The sequence below is a fragment of the Coregonus clupeaformis genome, chromosome 29 (genome assembly GCF_020615455.1).
Source record: "Coregonus clupeaformis isolate EN_2021a chromosome 29, ASM2061545v1, whole genome shotgun sequence".
NCBI lineage: Eukaryota > Metazoa > Chordata > Actinopteri > Salmoniformes > Salmonidae > Coregonus > Coregonus clupeaformis.
The window spans coordinates 7,933,141-7,959,418 of record NC_059220.1 but is presented as its reverse complement, the minus strand read 5'-3'; the positions used below and the strand labels follow the sequence as shown (position 1 = coordinate 7,959,418).

General features: G+C 45.3%; 1 protein-coding gene across 1 annotated transcript in view; it reads right to left on the bottom strand.

The window, feature by feature from the left end:
• LOC121544244 (potassium channel subfamily K member 2-like) overlaps positions 1-25,910 on the bottom strand; it is a 37,678-nt gene extending 11,768 nt beyond the window's left edge. The window contains exons 1-6 of the mRNA XM_041854159.2: positions 25,798-25,910; positions 25,320-25,410; positions 20,756-20,873; positions 17,864-18,024; positions 9,065-9,251; positions 8,177-8,316 (exon numbers count right to left, since the gene is read on the bottom strand). Of these exons, the coding sequence (XP_041710093.2) occupies positions 8,177-8,316; positions 9,065-9,251; positions 17,864-18,024; positions 20,756-20,873; positions 25,320-25,410; positions 25,798-25,895 (795 nt within the window). The 5' untranslated portion in view covers positions 25,896-25,910. The remainder of the gene's footprint in view (positions 1-8,176; positions 8,317-9,064; positions 9,252-17,863; positions 18,025-20,755; positions 20,874-25,319; positions 25,411-25,797) is intronic.
• Between the last annotated feature and the right edge of the window lie 368 nt (positions 25,911-26,278).

The following is a 26,278-nucleotide window of genomic DNA, read 5'->3' as shown; positions in this document are numbered from 1 at the left end:
ATTAACTTCTTGGCCACATCCTGACTGAAGGCAGCCCATTCTTGCATAATCAATGCTTGGAGTTTGTCAGAATTTGTGGGTTTTTGTTTGTCCACCCGCCTCTTGAGGATTGACCACAAGTTCTCAATGGGATTAAGGTCTAGGGAGTTTCCTGGCCATGGACCCAAAATGTCTATGTTTTGTTCTCCGAGACACTTAGTTATCACTTTTGCCTTATGGCAAGGTGCTCCATCATGCTGGAAAAGGCATTGTTCGTCACCAAACTGTTCTTGGATGGTTGGGAGAAGTTGCTCTTGTGGCTGTGTTCTTAGGCAAAATTGTGAGTGAGCCCACTCCCTTGGCTGAGAAGCAACCCCACACATGAATGGTCTCAGGATGCTTTACTGTTGGCATGACACAGGACTGATGGTAGTGCTCACCTTGTCTTCTCCGTACAAGGTGTTTTCCGGATGCCCCAAACAATCGGAAAGGGGATTCATCAGAGAAAATGACTTTACCCCAGTCCTCAGCAGTCCAATCCCTGTACCTTTTGCAGAATATCAGTCTGTCCCTGATGTTTTTCCTGAAGAGAAGTGGCTTCTTTGCTGCCCTTCTTGACACCAGGCCATCCTCCAAAAGTCTTCGTCTCACTGTGCGTGCAGATGCATTCACACCTGCCTACTGCCATTCCTGAGCAAGCTCTGCACTGGTGGTGCCCCGATCCCGCAGCTGAATCAACTTTAGGAGACGGTCCTGGCGCTTGCTGGACTTTCTTGGGTGCCCTGAAGCCTTCTTCACAACAATTGAACCTCTCTCCTTGAAGTTCTTGATGATCCGATAAATGGTTGATTTAGGTGCAATCTTACTAGCAGCAATATCCTTGCCTATGAAGCCCTTTTTGTGCAAATCAATGATGACGGCACGTGTTTCCTTGCAGGTAACCATGGTTAACAGAGGAAGAACAATGATTTCAAGCACCACCCTACTTTAAAGCTTACAGTCTGTTATCCTAACTCAATCAGCATGACAGAGTGATCTCCAGCCTTGTCCTCGTCAACACTCTCACCTGTATTAACGAGAGAATCACTGACATGATGGCAGCTGGTCCTTTTGTGGCATGGCTGAAATGCAGTGGAAATGTTTTTTTGGGATTAAGTTAATTTTCATGGCAAAGAGGGACTTTGCAATTCATCTGATCACTCTTCATAACATTCTGGAGTATATGCAAATTGCCATCATAAAAACTGAGGCAGCAGACTTTGTGAAAATTAACATTTGTGTCATAAAATGTAATTCTCAAAACTTTTGACCACGACTGTATATAGGGCAGCAGCTTCTAAGGTCCAGGGTTGAATAACCGGGTGGTAGCCGGCTAGTGATGGCTATTTAACAGTCTGATGGCCTTGAGATAGAAGCTGTTTTTCAGTCTCTCTGTCCCAGCTTTGATGCACCTGTACTGACCTCGCCTTCTGGATGATAGCGGGGTGAACAGGCCGTGGCTCGGGTGGTTGATGCCCTTGATGATCTTTTTGGCCTTCCTGTGATATTGGGTGCTGTGGTGTCCTGGAGGGCCTCTTTAATAATGTTTACATATCTTGCATTACTCATCTCATATGTATATACTGTATTCTATACTATTCTACTGTATCTTAGTCCATGCCGCTCTGACTTCGCTCGTCCATATATGTATATATGTATATATTCTTAATTCATTCCTTACTTAGATTTGTGTGTATTGGGTATATGTTGTGAAATTGTTAGATATTACTTGTTAGATATCACTGCACTGTCGGAGCTAGAAGCACAAGCATTTCGCTACACCCGCAATAACATCAGCTAAACACGTGTATGTGACAAATAAAATTTGATTTGATTTGAGAGGATTAGGAGGTGTGGGAGTGGTGGATTGGGTGGTGTTCACTCAGAGAGGTGTTTGGGTTGGGTGGTGTTCACTCAGAGAGCTGTTTGGGTTGGGTGGTGTTCACTCAGAGAGCTGTTTGGATTGGGTGGTGTTCACTCAGAGAGCTGTTTGGATTGGGTGGTGTTCACTCAGAGAGCTGTTTGTGTTGGGTGGTGTTCACTCAGAGAGCTGTTTGGGTTGGGTGGTGTTCACTCAGAGAGCTGTTTAGTTGTAGAAGGTCTGAGTTATACTATTCTATTGTACAGTCACTGTTAGGGTTTGGGTGGTAGCTATCACACTCTGGAACAAACACATTATACTGTATGGTCTATTCCCTCGCTGTTGTGTGTCATTACTGGTGCCTCTGTGGTTCTTAATGAGATCATAGGACCAGAGCCCATTAGACTGTAGAGGGAGAGAGGAGAGAGTGACACTCATTAACTTGATACACTCATTCTCTCTCTCTCTCTCTCTCTCTCAGTGCATGCTGGGAGTGTTTTGTAGTTGAGAGGCCGTGTGGAGGGCTCTGTCCTTACTTATTTTCTTGATTCTTTCCTTGGTCTTTTCTTTCAATGTTTATTTTCTATGGTGGAGGGTTAACGCACTGTTAGTTTAGTGGTACCCACTGTTTTTGTTCAAAGTTAGGGAGGAAGAGGACGGGTTTTGAACGGTGTGGTGTGTGCGATGGCTTCGCAGCCTAGCGTGGAGGAAACGCTGTCGTTACGGCATGGATTCAGGTGTGTTCCTGAGAATGGAGTTAAGGTGGAGGTTATGCTCGCGGTCAGCGAACAGGTAGGAGCTGAATTTATACATTCTGCATCCAGAATGAACAAAGCTGTGGTTGTGTTCATGAAAAGAGTACATTTAGTGGGTAGGCTGATTGCTAGTGGAATATTTGTAAGGGATGTGTTGGTGCCTATTTCTCCTCTTTCAACTCCTTCGACAAGGGTGGTAGTTGCGAATCTGCCTCCGGTTATAAACGGATGATTAAATCCGGAAAGAGCTGAGTTGTTTTGGTAAATTTGCTAGCGGTTTTCGTGTACTCTCGGCAGGTTTTCAGGCAGATGCTGTTAAGCCTGTTGTTTCGTTCCGGAGGCAAGTGTTCATGTTTCTGAATAACAAAGAGCAACAGTTAAATGTGCATTTTAAAGTGAGGCATGGGGAGGGGCTCAACATAGGGTTTGCCAGCACAGATAGTCTGCAGTGCTTTGAGTGTGGGGATTTGGGGCATAAGAGCTTTGTGTGCCCACATAAAGGCCGTAGACAAGGTGAGGGTACAAATGCCAGTGGGGAAATTGAGGTCAACGTGCAGGGGGCCATGAGACGCAGGCAGCAGAGGCTGGGCCTAGTCATGCTATAGATGGTGGTGTAAATGTGGCTGGGTCTAGTCATGCTATAGATGGTGGTGTAGCTGAGGCTGGGTCTAGTCAGGTTATGCTAGTGGATGAGGAGAGTATAGTGGGGAAGGGTAAGTGACTAGGGGGGTGGAGGAGGGTGTCATGCGGAAGAGGAAAAAGGGGGAGAAGAAAGGAGGTGGGAGGGGAGAGGCTGGTGTGGTCAAAGGCACCAAGGAACCTTTGCCTGGTGCTGAGGGGGAGGACTAGAGAGAAAGGGCAGAAGGTCAGGATGGGAGATGGAGATGATGAGGACGAAGGTGAGTCTGAGGAAGAGGAAGATGAGGAGGCTTTCTTTTCAGACCCCTCCTCAATGGGTCCAGAGCTAACAGCCAGTCAGTCAGAGCGGTCAAAGTACACTGTGAGGGAACTGTCAAGGTTCCTGAATGAGACTAAAGGGGAAAAGGAGGTTAATCTTGAAGCTTTTTTTTGCGATCCGGGAAAGTTTGTAAGATCAGTACAAGACGCTGTGGAAAATGAGGGGCATGGTGTCCTCTCACCCAGGAAACATTTTAGGGTGAGGAAGTGGGTCACAGCCATGCGTAAAGGCCTACCTTCAGACGCTGTTTAGCTTAATCATTTTTTTCTGCCAATGGAGCTTTTTCAGCTTTGCTATTGGTCTCTTTCTTTGCTGGCTTTTCTCCCACTTCTTATGGAGACTCTTCGGGTAGGCTTGCTTAATATAAATGTCACCAGAGATGCAGGAAAGAGGAGTCTGTTGGGTGAATATGTAAAACATAAAAAAGTACAGGTGTTGTTTCTGCAGGAGACGTATAGTGATGTGGTGAATGAACTCGATTGGGAGCTCTGGTGGAAAGAGGCAAGTGTGCTGAGCCATGGAACAAATGTTAGTGCAGGGGTGGCAATGCTTTTTGCACCGGGTCTGTACGTAAAAAGTTGCTCCTCGAAGGAGGTAGACTGCTTGTTGTAAAAGCAGAAATTAACAACAAGGGTTTTGTCCTTATAAATGCCTAACACAGGGAGAGAGAGGGGGCTTCGGTTTGGGTGTCTTAGCGACTGAGTGGATGCTTGGAGAACTAGACATCCCAACACAAGACAGTATACATGGGTGAAGGTTTTTGGGGCTAGGGTGAGTGCAGCCCGATCGGTTTTATATGTCCAGGAATCAGAGCAATAGGCTGTTGGGCGCTACCATTCTCCCTGTGGGTTTTTCGGGTCACCACATAACCATGGCTTGGCTGTCTATTTCACCAGGGCCTCGGCAGGCATCCTATTGGAAATTTAATGTAAAGCTCTTACAAGATGCCCCTTTTTGCTCAGGTTTCCAGACTTTTTGGGAAAGTTGGGGGCAGCGAAGAGAGGAGTCTGAGTCAATGGTGGGATGTGGGAAAAGTCCAAATTCGGCTTTTCTGTCAACAGTATACAGCTCTCTCATCCTCAGAGGCTAGGAGAGTATTGGGGGAACTCGAGCGTAGTATCAGTGAGGTGGAGGTAGAGCTGGTGGGGCTAGACAATGTAGGCCTCCAGGCTAATTTAGAGATGGATGCTCCTAGCTCCTTCTTCGTTTGTTTGGAAAAACAGAGCGGTGAAGCCAACGTATGCATTGTCTATGGCTGTCGGATGGGCGGGTGACCTCTGGGGTGGGGGAGATGCGGGAGCGGACTTTATACTGAGTTGTATAGGGCATAACTGTGTGATCCTATGTGTGCTCAGGTTTGTTTGCAGCACTCCCTAAGCTCTCTCTGGCACAGAGTGATGAAATTGACATTCCCCTGTTGTCCCATGAAGGCCGTAACCCAGATGTTCTCCGGCCGTGCACCGGGGGTCGATGAACTCCCAGTGGTTTTATAAAAAATTATTGGACTGCCCCCTCCACTTCCAGGGGGTTTGCAGTGGGGTTGTGAAGGTCTTAAAATGTTGGGGGTACCTGGGCTTGGAGAGGTGGGTCAGGAAGAACTGGGAGGGGCTGTCACAGGCAGTGGTGTCAAGACTGGCCAGGTGGAGGTGGCTCCTGTCCCAAGTGTCATATAGAGGGAGGGGCTGATAATCAACAACCTGGTGGCATCTTCCCTGTGGCATAAACTGGCTGTCCTCAACCCCCCCCGCCGGTCTGCTTGCAGACCTGCAATGCAAGCTGGTGGATTTTTTCTGGTCGGGCCATCACTGGCTGACGGTGGCAGTGTTGTATATGTCCGTAAATAAAGGAGGACAGGGCCTGGTGGAACTGGAGAGCAGGGTGGCTGCATTCTGACTAAAGGTGACGCAGAGACCGCTGTACTATACTGATGTCGGCTGGAGGGAACCAGCATGCGCGCTGCTGAGGAGAGCTGGCGGATTAGGGTTGGACCAGCAGCTGTTCCTCATGAGGCTGGAGAGGCTGAGTACATCAGGTCTCTCTGATTTTTACTCTGCGGTGCTGAGGGCCTGGCAGCTACTAAGGCCCACACGAGAAGGGGGTGTGGAGCCTGGGCTGTGGGTGTGGGAGGAGCCTATTTTCCACAACCCAGCCATCCTTTTGAGATCGATTCAGTCAGCCATCCTGCAGAGGCGACTGATGACAGTGGGTTTACTAAGGCTGGATGACCTGCGGCTGCGGGGGGAGGAGGGGTGGAAAACCCCGGAAGTCCTGGCACAACAAACAGGACTAACATCTCTTAGGCTGCTGGAGAGATTCCTGGGGGAAGTCCAGGAGGCACTGTCTGAGCCGGTAACATGGGTGCTTGAACGGCCAAAGGGGGAGGGGCCACCAATGTTTCCACCACTGCAGGTGACAGCAGAGACTGGGGACTGGCAAGGGGGTCTGGAGGACTTGTTAGATTTTAACACTCCGAGCCTGGGGGATTTGAGGGGGTGGGAGGTAAAGCCCTCTACGACCTCTGCATTATGGTGAGGAACATCAGGAGCCTAACAGGAGTGAAGGCACATCAGTGGGGCGGAGAGTATGGTGGGTTTTAGATGGAGGGGGCTCTACAAACTCCCAGTGCCAAAGAGGTCAGGTGACCTCCAGTGGAGGGTTCTACATGGAGCCCTGGCCACTAACAGCTGGTTGGCACGGGTCGACCCGGGAGTTGGACAGGGGTGTCCTTTCTGTGTCATGAGTGAAACTGTGCATCGTGTTTTCTGTGTGCGCCAGGTTAATGCCATTAATGTCTCAGTTGGAATGTCTGTGTGACAGGTTGGGGGTGGAGTTTACTGTCGGGATGTTTATAATGGAGTACAGGTATTCGAATAAGGAAAAGGCCAAATGTGTGTTGTTGAATTTTCTGTTTGCTCAGGCAAAGTTGGCTATTTGACAAGGAGGAACAGGGTCAAAGGTGGGGGGATAACAGACCCTTTATTATTATTTAATGGGATGGTCTCTGCGCGCCTTAGGGTGGAATTTGAGTTCTATAAAATGATAAAAAGTGTGGAGATGTTTCAGGAGATATGGTATGTCGGGGGGTGGGGGCGTCTGTACAGCTTGGGGAGATGGGTTGGATATAAGGAGAAGTGGTGAGGTTTTGGTTATTGTGATGTGTGGTGTTGTTTTGTATCGTGGGGTAGAGGGCAAGGTGAGGATGCAGTACAGGGGATATTTCTCTCTCTCTCTCTGTGTCTCTCTCTCTCGCTCTCTTTCTCCCTTTCTCTCTCTCTCTCTGTACTACTATATCACTCTATCACTCAGGGGTGCGTGCACAGTCCCCTCCTGTACTTCCTGTTCACTCATGACTGCATGGCCAGGTACGACTCCAACACCATCATTAAGTTTGCCGATGACACAACAGTGGTAGGCCTGATCACTGACAACAACGAGACAGCCTATAGGGAGGAGGTCAGAGACCTGGCCGTGTGGTGCCAGGACAACAACCTCTCCCTCAACGTGATGAAGACAAAGGAGATGATGGTGGACTACAGGAAAAGGAGGACCGAACACGCCCCCATTCTCATCGACGGGGCTGTAGTGGAACAGGTTGAGAGCTTCAAGTTCTTTGGAGTCCACATCACCAACAAACTAACATGGTGCAAGCACACCAAGACAGTCGTGAAGAGAGCACGACAAAACCTATTCCCCCTCAGGAGACTGAAAAGATTTGGCATGGGTCCTCAGATCCCCAAAAAGTTATACAGCTGCACCATCGAGAGCATCCTGACTGGTTGCATCACTGCCTGGTATGGCAACTGCTCGGCCTCCGACCGCAAGGCACTACAGAGGGTAGTGGGTACGGCCCAGTACATCACTGGGGCCAAGCTTCCTGCCATCCAGGACCTCTATACCAGGCGGTGTCAGAGGAAGGCCCTAAAAAAAGTCAAAGACTCCAGCCACCCTAGTCATAGACTGTTCTCTCTGCTACCGCACGACAAGCGGTACCGGAGTGACAAGTCTAGGTCCAAGAGGCTTCTAAACAGCTTCTACCCCCAAGCCATAAGACTCCTGAACATCTAATCAAATGGCTACCCAGAATATTTGCATTGCATTGTATTATTTTATATTGTATTTTTTTGTGTGATTTGTTTTTGGTATGCTTTCTTAAAACTGCATTGTTGGTTAAGGGCTTGTAAGTAAGCATTTCACTGTAAGGTCTACTACACCTGTTGTATTCGGCGCATGTGACAAATAAAATGTGTTTTGATTTGATTTGTTGGGTGGAGAGTGTCCCTGGAAATGCTCACAGAAATCAGAAGATATAGATAGTTGATTTGATTGGGAATGTTTGATTGAATTCTGCCCAGGGGGCAGAAGTTTGTATGTATGTTATTGTGTGTACATGTGTGTGTGAGAGAGAGAGAGAGAGAGAGAGAGAGAGATGGAGAGAGAGATGGAGAGAGAGAGAGAGAGAGAGAGAGAGAGAGAGAGAGAGAGAGAGAGAGAGAGAGAGAGAGAGAGAGAGAGAGAGAGAGAGAGAGAGAGAGAGAGAGAGAGAGAGAGAGAGAGAGAGAGAGAGAGAGAGAGAGAGATACTTACCTCCTCTTTGGTCTTTTTAGAGATGACTCTGAGCCAGTCTCCTATCATGCTGAGAACAGCAGCGAAGTACGCCAGTCCCACCAGGATCCAGAACCACACCACAGGCTTGTAGTAGTCCAGATACTCTATCTCTGAACCACCTGGAGAGGACAAACACACATTCACACATACACACACACACACAGAAACACACACAGAAACACACACACACAGAAACACACACGTTAGGTATTACAACACAACCCCTTACTTTCTCTCTCTATCTCTCTGAATGACCAGCTTGTTCTAAAAGTTCTGAGCCTGCTGTAGATTCTATCTACAGGTGCGCTATCTTAATTTCACCCTGCTTCTCACAGCAGGAAAAGAATCCTGCAGCAACAGGAAATGTGAATTATTATGTGTATTATAATTAATGGACATTTTTGTAGGGGTTGATACATTTTTAGTTAGGGCAAATCAATTAGGACGTTTTAAAGTGGAAATTACAAACGTTAGAAGACTTTTTAAATCTTGAGTACACTACAATTTGCATTTCCTGCTGTGCAGGAAAATTCTCTGCGACAACAGAGTGATCAAATTAAGATATCAGATCTGTATGTTCTGTCTCTGTCCCTACTTCCCTGAGTGATTGGGTGTGACAGAGACTGATAGCTGCATCTCACTCTTGCATTCAATCATCCCTTCTTCAATACTATAACTCACTTCATGTGACTGCTGCAACCTTTAACTGGTCTTTAAAAGAGATTTTCATCTTAATGAGACAAATCTGTATTAATAAAGGTTAAATTAAAAGGTGAGTGCGTGCGAGCGTACGTACGTGTACGTAAGCATACACATTTCAAGTTAAGACTTGGGCTGTATCAAATTACTACCTTCGTAAACACTTACCTGCGACAAAGTCCCCGAAACCAATGGTTGTCAAGGTGATGACTACAAAGTAGAGGGACTCCAGGGCACTCCAGCCCTCAATGTGTTTAAAGATGGCCGCCGGCAGCGCCACGAAGAGCAGACAGCCGAACAGGATGAAGAGAAAGGTGGAGATGACACGGATCTTAGTCTGACTAACATCCCACTGCTACAGAGAGAGTGGGGAGGGAGGGAGATAGATTATTCATCTATGTAACTGTTATGATGATTTGTAATACAACATTCATTAATGTATGTGCAACTCATAAGCTGTATGTGGACAGAGAACAAGGACAAACCATGTGTTAGTGGTGTCACGAGTGAGGAATCGAAGGTCAGTGTGCCAAGATAGATTGGGGGGCCACTGGTGCTAATCTTAGGATGGGTGCGTGATGGAATGGCCTGGCTAGGGTGCCACATTACACCAAGGAGGTAGATGATATGGTGGTGGATGAGTGACAATCAATAATGTTTAGCAACTGGATAAGATAAAAGTAGGTTGGAAGAGCAGTATATAAGCTGAGAGATTGTCTATGGGAGTCATTCAGATGGCAAGAGGCAAAGCACGTGCAGCCTGTCATTGAATCAAACATTGTAACCATTACATAATGACTGAATCCAATCTCCATCTGTGTCAACTGCTCTCTTGCATCCTGAACTTCTCAATACCAGAAACTCATCATAACAGTAGCCATTATTTCACCAGCTAAATTGACTGACACCACATTTGTCATGTACAGCAATGACCTTGGGAAGTGTTGCCGGGTTAGCCAACTGGAGTCTGGGGATGATAAGGAGGCGGCCATGAGGGATGGTATGATTGGCAGATAGGGGCTACAGTCTTCTGGCTGCACCAGACCCCTCTCCCAGTTATTCCTGGCAATATTCTAGTGCAGTGGTGTCAAACTCATTTTTCCCGGCATTCGGTCTTCAAACGAGGTCCGGAGGGCCGCACTGAAAATTGGCTGTATTTTCGTCGCCGTCAAAATGTGCATGAAATAGTCCTCTATCCATCGTTTTTAGAATTTTCTTTCTAGCTTTCATTTCGGTGATTATTTCTTCATTTCCTGCACTAATGTGTTATCATTTACACACTGTGTCACGTTTCTTTTGTTTTAGTATGCTGCCTCAACATTTTTTAAAATAAATCCTTGACAGAATAATTATTATCCTCTTTGACTGTACGTTTTCAGCAATTCTTACTTAGGGTAATGGCCTCTGAATCCATTTTGGACTTTTAAAAATGGGAATAGATATGAAAATGGATTGCAAAATGGGCTTTTGGATGTCACATCCAGGCCTGTGTTTAACATAAACATAGTTTTGGATAACCAAAATGGAACGCCAATTTTAGAAATGGACATGGTGTTTTTGCCTCTCGGGGGCGCTCCACTCAGTCCTCCAGCATATAGTAGGTGTATAGATGTACTGAGTAAGGATCTAAGGCCAACTATAATCTATTGATGCTCTGATTGGTCGAGAAGTTGTGGGACGTGTCTGGGGGGCGTGTCATATACAGTTTCTGGACTTACTAAATTCAAAGTCCAACTATATTCTATGGATGCTGCGGTTGGCTAAAGACTCAAGTATGATGGTGGGGTGGCCACGCCCATCTTGTTTATGGACTTTATAAGTGCCTAAGTCCATTTCTAAATATCGATGCTGCTATTGCCTCCTGCTCGCCTGTGCTGTAGCAGCCTACGAACTTCTCCCGGACTTACTTAGTGCTGTTCACTGGACCTTATGATCACTCAGCTACACAGCTAATGCCTGCTGGACTGTTCCTTTACACGGTACCCTATCCTGTTTATCTGTTTAGCCTCAGCCCAAACTTTCGTCGCCATTACCAGTTGTTGTCTTAGCCCTCTCGAATAACACCTGCGATTGCGTTATGCCTCTAACCCATGTCAATATGCCTAGCCTATTGCTGTTTGGGTTAGTTCTTATTAAACAATTTCACTGTAGAGACCCAAGTTCCACTCAACCAGCCTCAGAGAGCTCCTTTGTCCCACCCCCCATACACGCGGAGACCGGCTCAATCGGTACGTCCAGTGATGCTATCTCTTTCATAGTTACCCAATGCTTAGGTGTACCTCCACTGTACTCATATCCTTCCATATCCTTGTCTGTACATAATGCCCTGAATCTATTCTACAACGCCCGGAAATCTGCCCCTTTTATTCTCTGTACCCAACGCACTAGAAGACCAGTTCTTGAAGCCTTTAGCCATATCCTTATTATATTCCTCCTCTGTTCCTCTGGTGATGTAGAGGTTAACCCAGGCCCTGTAGCCCCTAGTATCACTCCTACCCCCCAGGCGATATCATTTGTTGACTTCTGTAACCGTAAAAGCCTTGGTTTCTTGCATGTTAATGTAGTATATGATGAATGGTGGCAATTATTGCTGTCAACAAAAGGAGTCTGCTCATACTGAACATTGATCATAAGGTTTATTCAGACCACAAGCTTCAGCATGAGTTTACAGACACGCGTGGTCCGGAGAGCAGTGGCGTCCAATTCTAATGTCTGCTCTGTCCTATCTTCTTCGTTCACCCCTATTTATAACCAATGCAACAAGATGGGCTCCCTCTTCTGGCCAGTTTACAATACACTTCCTGTCTATTATATGTTACATTATACTAACCATTGTCTTGTGATACTAACATAACCAACATTCCATTTCGTCATGAAAAACATTTAACAAAGGCATAATCTTCAGATACGACATTAACATCAGAAGCCTCCTCCCCAAGTTTGAGTTATTCACTGCGTTAGCACACTCTGCCAACCCTGATGTTCTAGCAGTGTCTGAATCTTCGCTTAGGAAGGCCACCAAAAATTCTGAAATGTCCATCCCGAACTACAACATTTTCCGTCTAGATAGAACTGCCAAAGGGGGCGGAGTTGCAATCTACTGTAGAGATAGCCTCAGCCCCCAGTTGTGCCCTGGACACCTTATGTGAATCGCTTGCCCCCTATCTATCCTCAGAGTTCGTACTGCTTGGTGACCTAAACTGGGATATGCTTAACACCCCGGCCGTCCTACAATCTAAACTAGATGCCCTCAATCTCACACAAATTATCAAGGAACCTACCAGGTACAACCCTAAATCCGTAAACATGAGCACCCTCATGGATATCATCCTGACTAATTTACCCTCTAAATACACCTCCGCTGTCTTCAACCAGGATCTCAGCGATCACTGACTCATTGCCTGTGTCCGTAATGGGTCCGCGGTCAAACGACCACCCCTCATCACTGTCAAACGCTCCCTAAAACACTTCAGCGAGCAGGCCTTTCTAATTGACCTGGCCCGGGTATCCTGGATGGATATTGACCTCATTCCGTCAGTAGAGGATGCCTGGCCAGCCACCGCGATATGCAACTTTTCAGGGAAGTCAGGAACCAATATACACAAACAGTTAGGAAAGCAAAGGCTAGCTTTTTCAAACATAATTTTTTTATCCTGTAGCACTAACTCCAAAAAGTTTTGGGACACTGTAAAGTCTATGGAGAATAAGAGCCCCTCCTCCCAGCTACCCACTGCACTGAGGCTAGGAAACACTGTCACCACCGATAAATCTACGATAATCGAGAATTTCAATAAGCATTTTGCTACGGCTGGCCATGCTTTCCACCTGGCTACCCCTACCCCGGCCACCAGCTCTGCACCCTCCGTTGCCACTTGCCCATGCCCCCCGCTTCTCCTTCACCCAAATTCAGATAGCTGATGTCCTGAAAGAGCTGCAAAATCTGGACCCCTACAAATCAATTTGGACCCTTTCTTTCTAAAATTAGCTGCCAAAATTGTCGCAACCCCTATTACTAGCCTGTTCAACCTCTCTTTCGTATCGTCTGAGATCCCCAGAGATTGGAAAGCTGCCGCGGTCATCCCCCTCTTCAAAGGGGGTGACACTCTAGATCCAAACTGTTACAGACCTATATCCATCCTGCCCTGCCTTTCGAAAGTATTTGAAAGCCAAGTTAACAAACAGATCACCGACCATTTCGAATCCCACCATACCTTCTCCGCTATGTGCACATCAGCCACACTCAAGGTCCTAAACGATATAATAACCGCGATCGATAAAAGACAGTACTGTGCAGCCGTCTTCATCGACCTGGCCAAGGCTTTTGACTCTCAATCACCACATTCTTATTGGCAGACTAAATAGCCTTGGTTTCTCAAATGACTGCCTCGCCTGGTTCATCAACTACTTCTCAGATAGAGTTCAATGTGTCAAATCGGAGGGCCTGTTGTCTGGACCTCTGGCAGTCTCTATGGGGGTGCCACAAGGTTCAATTCTTGGGCAGACTCTATTCTCTGTGTATATCAATGATGTCGCTCTTGCTGCTGGTGACTCTCAGATCCACCTCTACGCAGACGACACCATTTTGTATACATCTGGCCCTTCATTGGACACTGTGTTAATAAACTCCAAACGAGCTTCAATGCCATACAACACTCCTTCCGTGGCCTCCAACTGCTCTTAAACGCTAGTAAAACTAAATGCATGCTCTTCAATCGAACGCTGCTTGCACCCGCCCGCCCAACTAGAATCACTACTCTCGGCGGATCTGTTTTAGAATATGTGGACAACTACAAATACCTAGATGTCTGGTTAGACCGTAAACTCTCCTTCCAGACTCACATTAAGCATCTCCAATCCAAAGTTAAATCTAGAATCGGCTTCCTATTTCGAAACAAAGCCTCCTTCACTCATGCTGCTAAACATGCCCTCGTAAAACTGATTATCCTACCGATCCTTGACTTCGGCGATGTCATTTACAAAATTGCTTCCAACACTCTACTCAGCAAATTGGATGTAGTCTATCACAGTGCCATCCGTTTTGTCACCAAAGCCCCATATACTACCCACCATTGTGACCTGTACGCTCTCGTTGGCTGGCCCTCACTACATATTCATCGCCAAACCCAAAGGGGGAATTTCCACCCTTTTAAATTTCTTTCCAACTCACTCAATGGATAAGGATGTCTAGATCTCGGTCATATTTTGATAAATTCCCTTATAACCCTAACCCGAGATACATTTTGATTATCCAACACTACATTTATGTTAAACACAGGCTTGGATGTGACATCCAAAAGGCCATTTTGACTTCCATTTTCACATCTATTTACATGTTAACAAAATAAATCTAAAAGTCCTTACCCTAGATTGAATTTGGATGTCACATAGATTGAATTTGGATGTCATAGATTGAATTAGGATGTCACATACATTGAATTTGGATGTCACATAGATTGAATTTGGATGTCATAGATTGAAGTTGGATGTCACATACTGTTGAAGTCGGATGTTTACATACGCCTTAGCCAAATACATTTAGTCAGTTTTTCACAATTCCTGACACTTAATCCTAGTAAAAATTCCCTGTTTTAGGTCAGTTAGGATCACCACTTTATTTTAAGAATGTGAAATGTCAGAATAATAGTAGAGAGAATTAGTTATTTCAGATTTTATTTATTTCGTCACATTCCCAGTGGGTCAGAAGTTTACATACACTGTTACAATGTTGCTTCAATATATCCACATCATTTTCCTTCCTCATGATGCCATCTATTTTGTGAAGTGCACCAGTCCCTCCTGCAGCAAAGCACCCCCACAGCATGATGCTGCCACCCCCGTGCTTCATGGTTGGGATGGTGTTCTTCGGCTTGCAAGCGACCCACTTTTTCCTCCAAACATAACGATGGTCATTATGGCCAAACAGTTCTATTTTTGTTTCATCAGACCAGAGGACATTTCTTCAAAAAGTACGATCTTTGTCCCCATGTGCAGTTGCAAACCGAAGTCTGGCTTTTTTATGGCGGTTTTGGAGCAGTGGCTTCTTCCTTGCTGAGCGGCCTTTCAGGTTATGTCGATATAGGACTCGTTTTTACTGTGGACATAGATACTTTTGTACCTGTTTCCTCCAGCATCTTCACAAGGTCCTTTGCTGTTGTTCTGGGATTGATTTGCACTTTTCGCACCAAAGTATGTTCATCTCTAGGAGACAGAACGCGTCTCCTTCCTGAGCGGTATGACGGCTGCGTGGTCCCATGGTGTTTATACTTGTGTACTATTGTTTGTACGGATGAATGTGGTACCTTCAGGCATTTGGAAATAGCTCCCAAGGATGAACCAGACTTGTGGAGGTCTACAAATTTTTTTTTCGGAGGTCTTGGCTGATTTCTTTTGATTTTCCCATGATGTCAAGCAAAGAGACACTGAGTTTGAAGGTAGGCCTTGAAATACACCCACAGGTACACCTCCAATTGACTTAAATGATGTCAATTAGCTGCCTTGAGATCATTGACAAGATCCTCCCGTGTAGTTCTGGGCTGATTCCTCACCGTTCTCATGATCATTGCAACTGCACGAGGTGAGATCTTGCATGGAGCCCCAGGCTGAGGGAGATTGACAGTTTTTTTGTGTTTCTTCCATTTGCGAATAATCGCACCAACTGTTGTCACCTTCTCACCAAGCTGCTTGGCGATGGTCTTGTAGCCCATTCCAGCCTTGTGTAGGTCTACAATCTTGTCCCTGACATCCTTGGAGAGCTCTTTGGGCTTGGCCATGGTGGAGAGTTTGGAATCTGATTGATTGATTGCTTCTGTGGACAGGTGTCTTTTATACAGGTAACAAACGGAGATTAGGAGGACTCCCTTTAAGAGTGTGCTCCTAATCTCAGCTCGTTACCTGTATAAAAGACACCTGGGAGCCAGAAATCTTTCTGATTGAGAGGGGGTCAAATACTTATTTCCCTCATTAAAATGCAAATCAATTTATAACATTTTTGACATGCGTTTTTCTGGATTTTTTTGTTGCTATTCTGTCTCTCACTGGCTGGAGTAGAAGACCAACTTTATCGGTTTAGGAATTATAATTTTTCAAACGTGGTACTTTTGCTGCAGTACCACGCTGGTTTTCTCCCGAGTGGCGCAGTGGTCTAAGGCACTGCATCGCAGTGCTAGCTGTGCCACTAGAGATCCTGGTTCGAATCCAGGCTCTGTCGTAGCCGGCCGCGACCGGGAGACCCATGGGGCGGCGCACAATTGGCCCAGCATCGCAGGCGTAAAAGAAAGCAACAGCAAAGTTGATACTGTGAGATTTAAAAACGTTTAAAACCATTACTAGAGAGAAGACTGTCAACCAACACAGCAATGAGATGCTGTTTTTATGATTGAGTTCATATTTAAGTTCTTACTCAGCACTGTCAACGCTTTTTATTCAACACTTTTATAGGATATTAAAATGTGCATTCTTCCTACTTCCACTCGTGCTACCACCAACACTACAGCTGCAATGAATGAGTATGAAAGTGTATCGATAGGCTTGCGTTATTGTATTAGCGGCTTGGGTCTTTTTGAATATTGAGAAATATTTCACTTTCTCTGTTCATAGGAGTAACAACATGAATTTGTGCATGAGGCAGAAATAATGCGGTGCGACTCCAGTTTCACCATCAGCTGGAAGATGGTGTCCCTTTTTGGTCAGTGTCAGCGGAGACTGATCATCATATGTAGGCACCATCAGCCCAGTAAAATATTTAAATGTGTGCTCACACAGCTGTGCCTGACAAGTAAAACAACAACTGATCTATTACCGGTGTTATCATATAGCCTACCTCAAATGTTGAAATATGTAATTTTTTTTTTATGGTCCGAACAACAATGCATTGGCAGGGCAATTCAAGCAAAGCCGATATGTGTTGATAATGTATTGGGCCTATAGCTTACTGCACAAACCTCATTGCTACAGTACTGTTTTTAATAGGTTCATGTTACATAGTCTTGCGTTTTTTAAGTCATGTTAAAAAAAATATCTGAGCGGTAGAGCTCGGCTTGCATTTTGACTCGGAAAGTGATCTTGACTCAGCCAAGGTTGGTGACCACTGATGTAGACCCAGCGTTTATTTGAAACAGGCATTTATTTGCTGAAATGTGTGCTGTTGCCCGGCTATTGAAAGGGACAGGCGGATATTTGAGACTGCGTTTAATTGAAGTTTTACGGTATATATTATATAATAATAATAATAATAATAATAATAATAATAATAATAATAATAATAATCTATATTTATTTTTTTACTCAAACCACCCGCATTGGATTGGATTGGACCCCCTCGCGGGCTGTATGTTTGGCACCCCTGCTCTATTGTGTTACTAACTGTTATGAAGTAATGCATAGTCATTTCAAAACCTTCATCTGGGATACAACTGATAGACAGGCCTCTACTCTCCTGGGATAGAGAAGTAATTAAGAGTGGCCACACACACACACACACACACACACACACACACACACACACACACACACACACACACACACACACACACACACACAGTCTTGTACAGCTAACCTTGTGGGGACATACAATTCAGTTCCATTGAAAATACTATTTACCCTAACCCGTACCCTTACCCTAACCCTAACCCTAACCCTAACCCAAAAACCTAACCTTAACCCTAACCCTAACCCTAGCTCCTAACCCTAACCCTAAAACTATCCCAATCTCTTAACCCTAACCCTAACCCTATCTCTTAACCCTAACCCTAAACCTAATTCTAACCCTAACACTACTTCTAACCTTAATCATACACTCCCTAGAAATAGCATGTGACCTTGTGAGGACCAACAAAATGTCCCCAGTTGGTCATTTTTCTCTTGGTTTACTGTTCTGATGGGGACTTCTAGTCCCCACAAGTATAGTTAAACACGCCCACACACACACACAAACACACACACACACTCACATCCTCAACATGGACTCACCACAAACATCTTCTCGACCCTGGCGGTGGCCTTCCCAAAGATGGTTCCCAGTTGGTCTCCTACTCCAGCCAGCAGGAAGCCAAACAGAGGGATCCCCAGAAGGGCATAGATGATGCAGAAGATACGCCCTCCCTCCGTATGGGGGGAAATGTTCCCAAAACCTGGAGAGACAGAATGAGAAAGGCCTCTTTAAAAGACTATGCATCTGAGATATTCTATCTCCGTTCTATTTCCATGTTATTCTACTTGTTCTTCGATTGTTTAGTTCTTTGTCACTTGAATGTTTTCTTCGACCGTAATACATTCATTCTATCTGGAAATAAAATCTCTAAATCTATTGCAGCATTGCTTCCTTTGGGAACAAGTGAATGTAATTTCCCTTTATAAGGAGGAAGACTAGGCAATAAGAATATCCATTAGCTACAGCAGTCTGTCTGCTAGGTGTGCTATTCACTCTCTCCATAGTTTTAATATCCATTAGCTACAGCAGTCTGTCTGCTAGGTTTACACTATTCACTCTCTCCATAGTTTTAATATCCATTAGCTACAGCAGTCTGTCTGCTAGGTTTACACTATTCACTCTCTCCATAGTTGTAATATCCATTAGCTACAGCAGTCTGTCTGCTAGGTTTACACTATTCACTCTCTCCATAGTTGTAATATCCATTAGCTACAGCAGTCTGTCTGCTAGGTTTACACTATTCACTCTCTCCATAGTTGTAATATCCATTAGCTACAGCAGTCTGTCTGCTAGGTTTACACTATTCACTCTCTCCATAGTTGTAATATCCATTAGCTACAGCAGTCTGTCTGCTAGGTTTACACTATTCACTCTCTCCATAGTTGTAATATCCATTAGCTACAACAGTCTGTCTGCTAGGTTTACACTATTCACTCTCTCCATAGTTGTAATATCCATTAGCTACAGCAGTCTGTCTACTAGTTTTCTATTCACTCTCTCCATAGTTGTAATATCCATTAGCTACAGCAGTCTGTCTGCTAGGTTTACACTATTCACTCTCTCCATAGTTGTAATATCCATTAGCTACAGCAGTCTGTCTGCTAGGTTTACACTATTCACTCTCTCCATAGTTGTAATATCCATTAGCTACAGCAGTCTGTCTGCTAGCTTTCTATTCACTCTCTCCATAGTTGTAATATCCATTAGCTACAGCAGTCTGTCTGCTAGGTTTACACTATTCACTCTCTTCATAGTTGTAATATCCATTAGCTACAGCAGTCTGTCTGCTAGGTTTACATTATTCACTCTCTCCATAGTTGTAATATCCATTAGCTACAGCAGTCTGTCTGCTAGGTTTACACTATTCACTCTCTCCGTAGTTGTAATATCCATTAGCTACAGCAGTCTGTCTGCTAGCTTTCTATTCACTCTCTCCATAGTTGTAATATCCATTAGCTACAGCAGTCTGTCTGCTAGGTTTACACTATTCACTCTCTCCATAGTTGTAATATCCATTAGCTACAGCAGTCTGTCTGCTAGGTTTACACTATTCACTCTCTCCATAGTTGTAATATCCATTAGCTACAGCAGTCTGTCTGCTAGGTTTACACTATTCACTCTCTCCATAGTTGTAATATCCATTAGCTACAGCAGTCTGTCTGCTAGGTTTACACTATTCACTCTCTCCATAGTTGTAATATCCATTAGCTACAGCAGTCTGTCTGCTAGCTTTACACTATTCACTCTCTCCATAGTTGTAATATCCATTAGCTACAGCAGTCTGTCTGCTAGGTTTACACTATTCACTCTCTCCATAGTTGTAATATCCATTAGCTACAGCAGTCTGTCTGCTAGGTTTACACTATTCACTCTCTCCATAGTTGTAATATCCATTAGCTACAGCAGTCTGTCTGCTAGGTTTACACTATTCACTCTCTCCATAGTTGTAATATCCATTAGCTACAGCAGTCTGTCTGCTAGGTTTACACTATTCACTCTCTCCATAGTTGTAATATCCATTAGCTACAGCAGTCTGTCTGCTAGGTTTACACTATTCACTCTCTCCATAGTTGTAATATCCATTAGCTACAGCAGTCTGTCTGCTAGGTTTACACTATTCACTCTCTCCATAGTTGTAATATCCATTAGCTACAGCAGTCTGTCTGCTAGCTTTCTATTCACTCTCTCCATAGTTGTAAAATCCATTAGCTACAGCAGTCTGTCTGCTAGGTTTACACTATTCACTCTCTCCATAGTTGTAATATCCATTAGCTACAGCAGTCTGTCTGCTAGGTTTACACTATTCACTCTCTCCATAGTTGTAATATCCATTAGCTACAGCAGTCTGTCTGCTAGGTTTACACTATTCACTCTCTCCATAGTTGTAATATCCATTAGCTACAGCAGTCTGTCTGCTAGGTTTACACTATTCACTCTCTCCATAGTTGTAATATCCATTAGCTACAGCAGTCTGTCTGCTAGGTTTACACTATTCACTCTCTCCATAGTTGTAATATCCATTAGCTACAGCAGTCTGTCTGCTAGGTTTACACTATTCACTTGCTTTTATCTTTCTCTTTTTCCTTTGTCTCTCTCTCTTTCCTTCCCTTTCTTCCCTGGGTCCTTAGGGTGGGTCACCAACCAATTAGTCCTAAACTTTAAGCAGCTCTCCACCTCTCCCTACCTCTCTCTCCCTCCATCCCTCCACCCCTTGTTAGAGGCCCCACCTAGTCTTTTTGAAGTTTAATTACATCCCAGGTCCTTGGAGAGTGAAGGAGAACAGAGAGAGGATAGGAAGGATAGAATCATCAAGATTGATTTACAGCAGAACGTTGTAATGACGACTGGATTGAAAGGGTAAATGAGATGATGGACATACACACACACACACACACACACACACACACACACACACACACACACACCCTTACCGATGGTAGTGATGACGGTTCCAGCAAAGAAGAAGGAGGAGCTTAGGTCCCAGAGGCTGCTGTGATTGATCAGAGTCCCGGCTGGGTTCACCCCTGAACGGATCGCTGACACCACTTTCTGTGGATGAGAAACACACATAGGCCATGTCTGAATACCCGTACTTGCGTTCTAAATAGTAGGTACGCAGAAATATGTTTTTTAGTATGTGCAATTTCAAAAATCTAGTATGCTTTAAATGCCCAGATGTCATACTCATTGCAGCTTTTTATCTAGTAGAATTTGCTGCATGCTATTGAGGAAGAGAATTGTCTTATCTTGTCAATGATCTCAAGGCAGCTGGGACCATAGTCACCAAGAAAACAATTGGTAACACACTACGCCGTGCAGGACTGAAATCCTGCAGCGCCCGCAAGGTCCCCCTGCTCAAGAAAGCACATATACAGGCCCGTCTGAAGTTTGCCAATGAACATCTGAATGATTCAGAGGAGAACTGGGTGAAAGTGTTGTGGTCAGATGAGACCAAAATCGAGCTCTTTGGCATCAACTCAACTCGCCGTGTTTGGAGGAGGAGAAATGCTGCCTATGACCCCAAGAACACCATTCCCACCGTCAAACATGGAGGTGGAAACATTATGCTTTGGGGGTGTTTTTCTGCTAAGGGGACAGGACAACTTCACCGCATCAAAGGGACGATGGACGGGGCCATGTACCATCAAATCTTGGGTGAGAACCTCCATCCCTCAGCCAGGGCATTGAAAATGGGTCGTGGATGGGTATTCCAGCATGACAATGACCCAAAACACACGGCCAAGGCAACAAAGGAGTAGCTCAAGAAGAAGCACATTAAGGTTCTGGAGTGGCCTAGCCAGTCTCCAGACCTTAATCCCATAGAAAATATGTGGAGGGAGCTGAAGGTTCGAGTTGCCAAACGTCAGCCTCAAAACCTTAATGACTTGGAGAAGATCTGCAAAGAGGAGTGGAACAAAATCCCTCCTGAGATGTGTGCAAACCTGGTGGCCAACTACAAGAAACGTCTGACCTCTGTGATTGCCAACAAGGGTTTTGCCACCAAGTACTAAGTCATGTTTTGCAGAGGGGTCAAATACTTATTTCCCTCATTAAAATGCGAATCAATTTATAACATTTTTGACATGCGTTTTTCTAGATTTTGTTGTTGTTATTCTGTCTCTCACTGTTCAAATAAACCTACCATTAAAATTATAGACTGATCTCTCTCCCGCTACTCTCTCCTCTTCCATCCTATCATCTCTTCCCTCTGCTAAATCCTTCTCCCTCCGATCTCCTGATTCTTTTCTGCATCTTTTGAATCTCTATGTCCCCTATCCTCCCGGCCGGCTCGGTCCTCCCCTCCTTCTCCGTGGCTTGACGACTCAATGCGAGCTCCAGCCGAGCGGAAATGGAGGAAAACAAGACTCCCTGCGGACCTGTCATCTTTTCACTCCCTCCTCTCTACATTCTCTTCCTCTGTTTCCGCTGCTAAAGCCACTTTCTACCACTCTAAATTTGAAGCCTCTGCCTCTAACCCTAGGAAGCTCTTTGCCACCTTCTCCTCCCTGCTGAATCCTCCTCCTCCTCCCCCTCCCTCCTCCCTCTCTGTGAATGACTTTGTCAACCATTTTGAAAAGAAGGTTGACGACATCCGATCCTCATTTATTAAGTCAAATGACACCGCTGGTCCTGCTCACACTGCCCTACCCTATGCTTTGACTTCTTTCTCCCCTCTCTCTCCAGATGAAATCTTGCGACTTGTGACGGCCGCCCGCCCAACAACCTGCCCGCTTGACCCTATCCCCTCCTCTCTTCTCCAGACCATTTTCGGAGACCTTCTCCCTTACCTCTCCTTGCTCATCAACTCATCCTTGACCGCTGGCCATGTCCCTTCCGTCTTCAAGAGAGCAAGAGTTGCACCCCTCCTCAAAAAACCTACACTCGATCCCTCCGATGTCAACAACTACAGACCAGTATCCCTTCTTTCATTTATCTCCAAAACTCTTGAGCGTGCCGTCTCTAGCCAACTCTCCTGTTATCTCTCTCAGAATGACCTTCTTGATCCAAACCAGTCAGGTTTCAAGACTGGTCATTCAACTGAGACTGCTCTTCTCTGTGTCACGGAGGCTCTCCACACTGCTAAAGCTAACTCTCTCTCCTCTGCTCTTATCCTTCTATACCTATCTGCTGCCTTTGATACTGTGAACCATCAGATCCTCCTTGCCACCCTCTCCGAGTTGGGCATCTCCGGATCTGCTCACTCTTGGATTGCGTCCTACCTGACAGGTCGCTCCTACCAGGTGGCGTGGCGAGAATCTGTCTCCGCACCACATGCTCTCACCACTGGTGTCCCCCAGGGCTCAGTTCTAGGCCCTCTCCTATTCTCTCTATACACCAAGTCACTTGGCTCTGTCATATCCTCACATGGTCTCTCCTATCATTGCTACGCAGATGGCACACAATTCATTTTCTCCTTTCCCCCTTCTGATAACCAGGTGGCGAATCGCATCTCTGCATGTCTGGCAGACATATCAGTGTGGATGTCGGATCACCACCTCAAGCTGAACCTCGGCAAGACGGAGCTGCTCTTCCTCCCGGGGAAGGACTGCCCGCTCCATGATCTCGCCATCACAGTTGACAACTCCATTGTGTCCTCCTCCCAGAGTGCAAAGAACCTTGGCGTGACCCTGGACAACATCCTGTTCCTGCAGGTTCATGCTCTACAACATTTGCAGAGTACGACCCTACCTTACACAGAAAGCGGCACAGGTCCTAATCCAGGCACTTGTCATCTCCCGTCTGGATTACTGCAACTCGCTGTTGGCTGGGCTCCCTGCCTGTGCCATTAAACCCCTACAATTTATCCAGAACGCTGCAGCCCGTCTGGTGTTCAACCTTCCCAAGTTCTCTCATGTCACCCCGCTCCTCCGCACACTCCACTGGCTTCCAGTTGAGGCTTGCATCTACTACAAGACCATGGTGCTTGCCTACGGAGCTGTGAGGGGAACGGCACCTCCTTACCTTCAGGCTCTGATCAGACCCTACACCCAAACGAGGGCACTACGTTCATCCACCTCTGGCCTGCTAGCTCCCCTACCTCTACGGAAGCACAGTTCCCGCTCAGCCCAGTCAAAGCTATTCGCTGCTCTGGCACCCCAATGAAGTCACTGACCACCTTCCGGAGACACTTGAAACCCTACCTCTTTAAGGAATACCTGGAATAGTATAAAGTAATCCTTCTTCCCCCACCCCCCCAAAATGTTTTAAATAAAATAATGTAAAATAAAAAATTAGAAATAAAAAATGATGAAAAAGATTTAATATAAAAAAAAGAAAAATATATAAAAAGATTTTTAAAAAATATAACACAAAAAAAAAGTGGTTGTCCCACTGGCTATCATAAGTTGAATGCACCAATTTGTAAGTCGCTCTGGATAAGAGCGTCTGCTAAATGATGTAAATGTAAATGTCAGTGGGCAAACGTACAAAATCATCAGGGGATCAAATACTTTTTTCCCTCACTGTTGTTACAACAGCAACGACAGCAAGAGACACCAGCTCATGCATGTGCATGACATCCGCCATCGAGGAAGCATGTGTAGAACTGGTCAACTTAAATAGACCGCATGTAAGTAGAATGTGTATCCAAATGGTGCAATATCCACTGATGTGATCAGCTGAGGCCACCACACTCAGGTTTCCCTTCGGAACTGGCTTCGCTTTATACATTTTTACTTAACAGTATGTTCTAAATATATGTAGTATGATTAGTACACAGTATGTACTTGGAATAAGTACTAGGAAAGACAGGTTTCAGACACGGCCAGTCACACACACACACACACACACACACACTTGACTTCAGTATTGTTTTCTGGTTCTTGCCTGTTCTTTAATAAGTACACCAACAGCAGAAGAAGACAGTAAACCCTGTGTGTTCTGAGGTTCTAATGGATCTACTGTACATAACCAGAGAAGGGAGGGCCAAACAGCTGCTGGTTGATTAATGTCACCTCTGTCAGACTGTGAGAAGAGTTAAAGCTGAGAACAACCTCGCCTCCCTCTGAGAAGAACTCTGACTCATCGTTGGGGCACACCGGTAGTTCATATCTCATTATGACATTTAATAGATTTGTAATGCAGCTGTTAGACCCTGTGTACCCCAGTCTCACTAATGGGATGACAAATTCAGCCTGCCATCATGTACAGTACATCTGCTACCACGGTCGGTGAGGTCACTCCAAGCCCCAGAGTTGTTTTTAGTAGTTTGTAATCAACCAAAGGTACTTATTTCTTTCCGGAAGCCACACTGTGACATCAGTGTGTGTTAAAACGTTAACATTTTGGAATACACCACGTGAATCAGCACCGACGGCAGCAGAGATACATTCTCAATTAGTCACTTTGACAATTAACATGATTACACACACACACACACACACACACACACACACACACACACACACACACACACACACACACACACACACACACACACACACACACACACACACACACACACACACACACACACACAAGCAGTAACAATGGTACCTTGACCAGTTCCTCCAGCTGGCTGTGTTTGACACATGAGTGTGTAGAGAGGAACTCTAGTTTCTGAGTCAGGATGGCCAGGCGCTGAGCACTGGAGAGAGAGAGAGAGAGGAGGAAGACAGGATTACAAAGAGATAAAGGAGGGATAGAGTGAGTGACGAGAGAGAGAGAGAGAGAGAGAGAGAGAGAGAGAGAGAGAGAGAGAGAGAGAGAGAGAGAGAGAGAGAGAGAGAGAGAGAGAGAGAGAGAGAGAGAGAGATGGATGGAGAGAGAGAGAGAGAGAGAGAGATGGATGGATGGAGAGAGAGAGAGAGAGAGAGAGAGAGAGAGAGAGAGAGAGAGAGAGAGAGAGAGAGAGAGAGAGAGAGAGAGAGAGAGAGAGAGAGAGAGAGAGAGAGAGAGAGAGAGAGAGAGAGAGATGGATGGATGGAGAGAGAGAGAGAGAGAGAGAGAGATGGATGGATAGATAGAGAGCTACCTCTCATGGGGTTGTTCTAGGGCCTTGAACACGGCAGCTCCCACCACCAGGTAGAGAACCACCAGGAGGAAAATGGCCGACACCGTCTTCCACTTCATCACCGTGGCGATGGCCTGACACTCCTCTGTAGGGCTCAGCGTGATTGACTTGGCGGAGAAGGAGCGGCGGGGCTTGCTGCTGTAAGTGGCGGATTTGGGGTCCACTAGGTCAGGTGCTGCCACTGTTTGGGGGACAGGGAGAAGAGATTATTGGTTGATTGATAGTGTAATTTATAGTATGTTCTTTAAAAAAATTATGTTCTTTAATTTTATAAGTATTTGTTTTCATTTAAAGGTATGTTCTTTCATTTAAAACTATGTTCTTTCATTTCCTGTCAAAAAACTCAGATAGTTCATACTTTAAAGGAAGTCTCATTGATATGATATCATCATACTCATGCCTTAAGGGAAAGTACAAATTGAAACAAGCCCATGTGTGTCCA